This window comes from Seriola aureovittata, chromosome 23, assembly GCF_021018895.1.
Source record: "Seriola aureovittata isolate HTS-2021-v1 ecotype China chromosome 23, ASM2101889v1, whole genome shotgun sequence".
In the NCBI taxonomy this organism is placed as follows: Eukaryota; Metazoa; Chordata; class Actinopteri; order Carangiformes; family Carangidae; genus Seriola; species Seriola aureovittata.
The window spans coordinates 7,974,313-7,983,719 of NC_079386.1; the positions used below are offsets into that span (position 1 = coordinate 7,974,313).

The 9,407-nt window shown below is 39.5% G+C and overlaps 1 protein-coding gene across 10 annotated transcripts in view; it reads left to right on the plus strand.

The window, feature by feature from the left end:
• Positions 1 to 9,115, plus strand: part of LOC130164183 (sodium/potassium/calcium exchanger 2-like) — a 46,299-nt gene extending 37,184 nt beyond the window's left edge. For all 10 annotated transcript variants that reach the window (XM_056368726.1, XM_056368723.1, XM_056368722.1 and 7 more), the window contains 4 exons: positions 3,680 to 3,814; positions 3,904 to 3,993; positions 4,423 to 4,589; positions 5,255 to 9,115. In XM_056368726.1, the coding sequence (XP_056224701.1) occupies positions 3,680 to 3,814; positions 3,904 to 3,993; positions 4,423 to 4,589; positions 5,255 to 5,504 (642 nt within the window). In that variant the 3' untranslated portion in view covers positions 5,505 to 9,115. The remainder of the gene's footprint in view (positions 1 to 3,679; positions 3,815 to 3,903; positions 3,994 to 4,422; positions 4,590 to 5,254) is intronic.
• Positions 9,116 to 9,407: the final 292 nt, after the last annotated feature.

Sequence of the window (9,407 nt, forward strand, 5' to 3'; positions counted from 1 at the left end):
ATTTTTCTTATAAATCTATTCCTCAGTATTTGAAATGATTTTCATCTTGCAAAATGGTTTTCAGCTCTGAGTTGTAGGCTCCCACATTTTCACAATAATCTTTCTTAATAAATTTTATAGACTGGGTTAATCTGATGCCGTTTACCTCGATTCAAGCTGCTAACTCGGTTTAATATCATTCTTTTTTTCTTTCGAATGATCTTGTGTTGCAGGAATTTGTAAAGGTTTTGCAAATAAACTGTAATGTGGCCAGTAGCTTTTCATCCAAAGGCCTCCACAATACTGGAGGGACAGGAGGTTTTTAATCTTGCACGATGCATCCTTGAATCAAAGCCCAGTCTATGAATATGACTTTTCTAGTACACTGTGTAGTCGGAACCAAAAATTCTTCAAAGAAAAAGATCTTTCTGCACTTACTTACTAATACTGTAGATTGACTGTAGCACTTTGAGGACACATATAGGAGGATCTCAGAATAGTCTGTACAAGAAACACCTAAAGATGAGCTCTGACTCGCAACATAGCCATGTGTGTATTGATTTATTCCATTGCACCAAGTTGTTTTCAGATTGATCTCGCACTCTTGGGTTAATAATAGTCTTTTCTGATAAAACTGTCATCACTCCCCTGAAGCTGAAAATATTTGTGTCTATAAAAACAAAGTAGGCAATGCAGACAATTTTTAGACTCGCTTCAAAAGGTGAAGGTGGAAAACCTGATAGATGGAACACAGAAACACCTTTTTCAGGTGGTGATTCACAGATTTTGGAGGAGCTGAACGCTTATTGGCATGCCAAATTCTCACATGCTGCTATTTTTAGAGGTCTGTCCCACAGTGCACCTGTCTGTGTCAGCCAGGAAGTAGCTGGAAACAGCTCACACCTTCATATGCCGCCAGAGGCCCCGTCATACTAATTGTTCAATTCCTCCTGGATGCCTTGGCAACCAAGATTGGGGAATAAGGGGATAGTTAAGGTCAAATTAAAATCTGCAGCAGACTTCTAGCACAATTTCCCAGCTTCATTTTTTTTTGTTAAAACCCTTGAGAGCTGTGCTGAGACAAATGATCATAAATTGTCATATTTCCCAAAACAGCAGAAATTAAGGGGTTTATTTTGAATAAAAGTGAATGATGAGCATATTCAGTCAATGACTTACAGCAAATTGCCTTTCTGTAAAAACATGTTCAGGATTTTCTACTTTCAACACACATTTTGAATATTTATGAGTGTGTAAAGCTCCTGTAATCATTTCTTGAAATAACATACTGGGAAACTAAAGGAAATCGTAACCGACAGGATCTTATGACTCATCCTACTGACTTTATCACAACTAAAAGGATTTGAAAAAACCTTGTGTGTATCATGTGTTTATCCTTTCTTTATGTGTTTGCTTTTCTTTAGCTAAATTGAATGAAAATTTCATATCCAGCTGGGGCCAAAAAAAATGAATAAAACAAAGAGATGAAACTGTCGTGTAAAAAATGTGACAAAAATAGTCTAACTATTAAAAGAAATGAGTCTAGTTAGTGGAGAAAAGCATCACAATCAGGTACATGATGAAAATTCAATGTTTTTTTTTCCACAAAACACACACAAACACTTAAAGGATCTGATTTTTAACTGTGTGCATCCTGGAGCGCTGCTTTCTATGGTCTCAGCTCACACCTGCGCTGTGTGATTAGCATATTGAGAAAGAATAGTAAGTCATTTCAGACAGATATTTGCTTTTGTCCATTCCATGTTACTACAAGTTGGATCAACAGAGTAATCCATCAGCCGCCTCTTTGCAGCTCTTTGGACATTTTTTTTAACCATTTGCACGCTTTGTTGCCTCACACCAGGGGCCAGCACCAACGCTTCCCTCCAGGTGGAAAAAAAAAATAAAGCAAATGTCACGCCTCCCCTTGCAGCTCTGTGGAGCCTGGTAAAAGTCAGTGCCTTTAAGCTTGGAGTTGGCAGTGTTGCCGACTGAGGCACCACAGGGCAGGAAGGGCCCCCAAGGGGCTGGCATTTGGGAACCAAGTCAGAGGAGTGAGTGCCAGCTCTATGGGGTACTTTAGCACAGAAAGCAAGTAAAGCAAATCATAAATAGACAACCGACAGACTTGTGGTGTGTGATGTCAGCCGGAAATACCTGGACTCACCTGCATGCAGTATACATACCCATGAAAGAGCGTCAGGGCAAACTGCAATATAATGCAGCTTTTCCTGTTAGCACATAAGAAGCTTTTGTTGCTATTAATATCTGGCAGACACTGGAATCAGTACATAGTAACACTAATGAAAACCGCATATCTTTACATCTCTGAAAAACACTGGATTAGGTTCAGAATCGATCTTCACAAAGCCTCAGGTTTTTGGTTTTAGGCCTCTTAACAGACAACAATACAGCCATCTGGATATTGAGAGGAGGAGAAATCAGGATGCTGAACATAAGTGATGCAAGCACTGCCTTTTGTTTGGCAGCTCTGATTACCAAGGTTACCAGGCAATACTCAACAGCAGTAGCTGTCACAGCAGGATAAGCTCCATATGATTCATGATTCGTGCAGTAGCCATCTTTAAAGACTTCTGCTTCACTCTCTGGGCACGCTTAGCTGACATGATTAAAGCAGTTAAGACTTAAATTATTTTCTTGAGAAAATGATTATTTACTGAGCAACATCTGTTATCAACATCTGTCCTACTTTTTGTTTTTCCTCCTACTGTATGCCTTTTGCACTGTTTTGCTGCGTGTTTTTTTTTTTTTTTTTTACACTTTGCTAATGTCACTGTCAAAATGACAAGAGACTAATTCTAGGTTATCAGTGTGTTCTGCTGAGATCTGCATGTGTGGACCTGTCCTCCACAGGTCCCCACGGCTCCTTAGCATCCTGTATAATTGGATACAAAGGGACCCAAGACATCTTTCCACTCTCAGTAGGCTTTGTTGTTGTACCATCAAAGTTTACAAGAAGCAGAGTGTTTGTTTGAGAGTCTGATTTTACATAAGTAGGCACAAAACCAAACAGGTATATGAAAAGATAATTCAGTTTTCTTTCTTTTTCCTTTTCCCTGTCAGACAGTGACAGCTTTTTGGGGCTGATCCAGAGAGGTGACAGTCTTTGGCTCACTTGGCATTCCAGTGGCAGGTCCAATCAGACCCCGGGGGTCTGCCGGTGCAGCCAGAATCAGCAGTCAGTAGTGATGAGCCCCTGATGACTGGAGAGGCAGAGCCCTTCAGGCTCAGTGCAATCTCCCAAATCACAGTCATCAGACTCCTCTGTCTTAAGGTCACAGCAGAGCAAAGGCACGTGCACAACCAGGTCCTGCCATCAATTTCTGCAGAACTCTGCTGTCTTCTCTCTCTTGAAGTGCTTGTGCTGCAAGAGTACCGCCTGACTCCGGATAGCTGCTATGGAGAGGTCTATCCCAATGAGACAAAATATCAAGCTAAACAGACACTTGGAGTGTAATGAATTTTTCAGACACTCCTGTAGGTACATGCAAAAAGCACGACTCAGCTCGGTGTTGCTCAGTGCTTTGCCTCATATTGTGTGATATTTATTCCCATATGGTAAATTAAATTATGTGGACACCCGAACAGGACATCCTAAAATAAACAAAGTGCATGCTCTAAGGGGTATTGCCCGTTCTGATCTCCTGACCTTTTTCTTTTCTCCCCTGTCCCCTCTCAGGCCGAGGATGAGGAGGAAGAGGACCAGCCTCTGAGCCTGTCCTGGCCCGAATCCAACCGCAAGCGCTTCACCTACCTCTTCATCATGCCTATCGTCCTCCCCCTGTGGCTAACGCTGCCTGACGTCAGGAAACAGGTGTGTGTTGCGTGTCATCAGTTTTATCTGGATGAGTCTGCATTTGCTGCTAAATTGACTATTCACTGTCTTTTCTCTTTGTCTGTCAGTCGTCAAAGAAGTTCTTCCCCGTCACCTTCTTGGGAGCCATCTGCTGGATTGCAGCCTTCTCATACCTGATGGTGTGGTGGGCTCACCAGGTACAAAGTTCTCAAAGGCCTGTTTACTTCTTAGGACATCATGGTATTGTAAAAATAAGTGAATGAAAATAAGTGTGATCATGACAGCAGTCCATTAGCAATAATAATGGTTTTATATAATTATAATCATTGTCAAAAAACAAAGGCAAGACGCAGCCGTCTTTTCTCCCAATTTCCTGTCCTTGACATTTAAAATGAAACCAATTCTATAATCCACCCAATCATAAATTATTATGAATATACTATACTATTATAGAAGTATTATAAATAATACTGTCTTATTCAAAACAGAGAGGCTGCAGTCAGTTTTGTCACCTCCATCAGCTCCCAAGAATCACAAGAAAATTAAAAATAGCTGGAACAAAAGATTAGGTTTTATTTACCCAAAAGCTTAGTTTCCTTTTTTTTTTTCTTTTTTTTTTTTTGCAGGTTGGAGAGACCATCGGGATTACAGAGGAGATTATGGGCCTGACTATATTAGCAGCTGGAACCTCCATCCCTGACCTCATCACCAGTGTTATTGTGGCACGCAAGGGGCTGGGTGATATGGCTGTATCCAGCTCCGTTGGCTCCAACATCTTCGACATTACTGTTGGGTATGCGATTTTGAGTCTGGTTACTGTTGTTAAAGCAAATTTTTTGGATTTGTAGTTTTGAGAGAAGCAGTGAGACAGAGCGATCATTTTTAACGGGTCTATACTCAGAGAGCTAATCCAGCATCATTTGTGCAGGCAGAATCGTTGTAGATCAACAATGTAAGAAGTATTTCGGTAATATTAAAGTTAGATGGATAAATGTATTGTACAAGATCTAGCTATATAGTTCTTTAATTATACACCCTATAGTGACTGTATTTACATAATAATAGGTTTTGATGTACATGCATATGCTCCAAAGATACGGCGAAACCCACACAACTATAAATTCTGCTTTATTAATAAAGCAAGAAGAGAGAAATCAAACCATCGTAGATCAGCGCAAACAGGATTCTCAGCTGTTGCCAAGTTGCTCTTTCATTTGGTTTTGTCTGATTTACAGATTTCTTTTAGTCACATTGTCTGCATATTAAATTATGCTCTAGGGAGTGTGAGCAACTTGAAAGTATTTACAATAAAAACTGTCTCAATATGTTGCCTCATTTGAGAAGGTTTGACGCCATAAAATCTTTAATAAGAGAGTAAATGTTGGCAAGTTACAAGCTGACAAGTATAATTTCCTAATGTAAATGGAAAATATGTGACAAGTGTTTGTGTATTTGCAGACTGCCATTCCCCTGGCTCCTCTGGTCCTTCTTCAACGCCATGAGTCCGGTGCAAGTCAGCTCCAACGGCCTCTTCTGTGCCATCGTGCTCCTCTTCCTCATGCTCCTCTTCGTCATCATCTCCATTGCCGCGTGCAAGTGGCGCATGAGCAAGCTGCTCGGCTTCATCATGTTCATGCTGTATTTTGTCTTCCTAGTGGTCAGCGTCATGCTGGAGGACAAGGCCATTAGCTGTCCGGTGTCCGTCTGAGGACCTTTGAGGACCTACTTCCTCTCCCTCGTCACCACCACCACCACTATCACCACTACAACCATCCTTATTGTCTGCCATCACTGTCACCTGACCTTTGTGATCCTTCACCCCAGGAATAAAAGAAGAACTGGACGAAAGAATGATATAAAAATATGAAAAAAAAAAAAAAAGGAATCTACTGATGTGTTCAGTGAGCAGGTGGTGGCGGGGAGCAGTTAAACAAACAAGGGCACGAGACTTTGGCTTGGCTGGTTAAGCACAGGCCGAACCTGAGTGGATTTTTATTTATGATTCTTATTTAACTGGCAGGTGAGGGGAGTTATAGGTGTATCAGCCAAATATAGAAACATTATGCATGCCATTAGTGTCATTATGCCATTAGATGAGCTGAAATCAAGACTACGCATGGTAGGTTGAGGAGAATGACCTCCTGTGAACTTTTGGGGGAAAAAAAAACTAAAGATACACTGAATAAAACTCTTAATAACAAATGCAGTGACTGAGCTGAAAATTGCAAGTATATTCGAACTAGTTCAACAGACTAAGATGCTGTCACCAAGAGCGAAGAGGAATTTGTGGATGGGGAAAAGGCAGACCGTGTGGATGAAGATTTTGTTCCCAACGTGTTTCTCGTCTGATGGTATCTAGCGAAAAGATTCTCTTGTGGGCTTCGCACCTGAGCAACAAGGGATTGCTGTTCTTGAAAGACAATTGCTGGGCAGACAAAATTCTTCTGTGTTATTTCCTTTTCTGTAAATTCATCTGTGCCCAGTCTGAGTGACGGGTTTAAGCTTCCCCTCTCCCCTGCCAGTTTTTTTCACCACTGAATGTTACTTCAGAGGATTCTTCTTTTTTAAAATTTTTGGATTCATTTTCATGAAATCTATAGAAGTAGCATTAGATGTACTGTAGCAGTATTAGTTGGTGTAGAGTCCTCTTGACAATCTGCTCCTCTTTTCTTTTTCTTTTTTTTTTTTCTTTTGCCACTGAACACACGTTCTAATTGTACAGACGTTCTCATGCTTCACACGCACCGACTGATAAAGGCAAGAAAAAAAAAGCCTAACTGAAGTTTAGCCTCTCAAAATATATGCTAGCCTTCAATATCTTTCACTGGTTGGGGAAAAAAAGCATGAGTAATTTAGGCTCATTAAAGTTCCATAATGAAGTCAATGTCAAAATAATACATTTGAAAAAACTTAACAGTGTTTAAGCGTCATGGTTGATTTAGATTAGTCAATGTGTAGTGCTTTGTTCACAGTAGAACTGGGCTCAACTCACCGGCTAGTCAAGCTCCTGGGGTAGTAGTTTCAAGGAGTCAACTGCATGTTAAAAAAAAAAATACACTTGCAGGTGAATAATACCAATCAACATTTAAGAAGTTGTATACCAAAATGTTTTCAAACATGTTTCATAACTTCTTAATGCAAACCCGTGTTCAGTCTCTATGTAGAAAATGTCAACATGTATGGTCAATGATATCTATCAAACTTGTGCAATTTCTTTTCGAATCAAAGGTGCTTTTGTGTGCATGTGTGCAAACTGCATTTGAAGTTATCACACAATGACCATTCCTTAAATTTATCTATGAATACAGGTAATACTACCAGTATTTTGCAACTAACTGCAAAAGAAAAATATACACCAATGTGTGTTTTATACTGGAAATAGAAAGCATAATCACAATCTCTCTTTAAGCTACATAGAATGTGGAAACCACAGATTTAACAGCAATATACCGTGTGTGTCACCGTTGAAAATTGCACCCCCCACCCACCCCTTCATGTGTCTGTCCCCCGCTGTCCTTCCTGTCCGACGTGGTCCAAAACCCCCCACGAGAAAAAAAAAAACGGGGGGACTATTTCTCCTAAAACTAACCTACAACCCCTTCCTGTTAGAGCTGGCCAGAAACACCCGCTTTACCTCAACACAGCCACTGTACAGCAGCTTAGTAGGAACTAACTGTAAAATAATAGTAAATAGATTCTCTGAATGTTTGAGGAAAAATGCATGCAAGGAATTTGGGCTGGTTACCCACTGACTGTACAGCTGAGCTTATCCAACTATATATGTTCACTTTTATGCATCAATTCAGAGAATAACACCAAGAACTTTACTTTGTAAATATGAAGTCCAGTTTTTTGCAATAACCAAATGGTTCACAAATGTATTTCATTCACTTTGATTTATATTTTTGCAATAGTGGATGGAAACAGACATAGATACTGTCTGCTGGTGGCCCCTTGTATCATGATATTACTCAGCAAAATAAGAGCATTTATTTTTAGACTACTCAAAATCTGATTAGCATACATTAAAGTGTAAACATGCCAGTTCAATTCAGTTTCTGGGAAGAAAATAAAGGCTTTAAATACCATATTGCCTCCTCGGATATAACAAATGTAGGACTTGTGTGTGATTTTTGCCACAGTGGTTTCTGACATTTGGTTCAGGTTGCAAATGCACAGGAAAAAGCAAAATATGATACCTGCATAAAGCAAACTCATATGTTAAACTGTTATGTGTAGCGTGCTCTCATATTGTACATTTTCACCACCAAGATTCAAAGATTCAATTTAAGGCCTCTATGATGACTCATGTACTTTGTGAAATTCTCCTGTGCACATTTGCCATTAAACTCTTCCTTCAGAGTGCCCACACACTGTCCTGAACATGATCACATCTCACCTCTAGTTTCTACTCGCCCCTCTCTTCGAAAGAACAGTTAAACATTTTAGGAAATGCACGTGTTCACTTTCTTGCCACAGGGTTGGTGAGAGGATACCATCTCTCTTATGCCTGTGTAGTAAATATGAAGCTAAGCTGGTTGGCTTAGCTTTGCTCCAAAAACTGGAAACAGGAGGAAACAACTTGCCGAGCTGTGTCGAAACCAACTAAATTTAATCACCAGAACCACTGAAGTTTCCAAAGCAACTTATGCTTTAAGTGGAAAAGCAACACGTGTGGTTCTATGAGGGGGTTCATTGTGAGCCGAGAAAGCCAAACTAGCTGTTTCCTTTCTGCAAAAGCTAAGCCAATCATTTGTTAGCAGAAGCTTCTTGTTCACCGTGCAGACATGACAGTGGTGCAAATCTTTTCATCTAACTCTTGGTGGAAAGTAATTTCCCAAAATATCGAACCATTGTGTAAACAGGTTAAGAGGTAATTTGCTTGCGTTTGACCTACCACTACGGTCACATGTGCATACTGTATCTATGCACTTTCAACCCTAAAAACCCTCCTGTCAAGACATGAACGTATTTATTTTTCTTTCCCCACAGCTCCCATGATGTTTTTTGTGAGAGCATGAATGAGCGTGAGAATGTAAAAAAAAAAAAACAACAAAGAGAAAGAACGGTTTGGCATGCAAACTTGGCATCGAAAGTGGTTTCCAGGGTAAGCCACCGTGAAAGTTGACCACTAATGAACATTCTTGCACTGTAAATGTTTTATTTCTTGGTGTTAATGTAAGATTTATTTAAGGTGTACATATATACAGATACAAATTAACCATATTATCTATATGTGTAAAAGAAATATGTCTCTTTATGTAAAAACACAAAGTATATAATAAAACAAATAAAGATGATAATTCAAATATGCAACAACATGTTTACTGGTTTTACATCACTATTAGTACAGTTAAATGTCATTTTTAATTACATTTACAAATGTGAATAAGTTTTAAAGTGTTTATTAATGTATCTATTAACAACTGTAACCCATCATTTGTTCATGTGTGTAAGCGCATATCATTAGATATAATTACAGCTAAGTTATACTGCATACATGTGGACATTTTCACACGTGAAATGGTTTTCCACCTGTGTTAAATGTGTTTCATGTGTGTGAGCAGTTATAGTTAATAGATACGTTAATAAACACTTAAAAGTCATATCT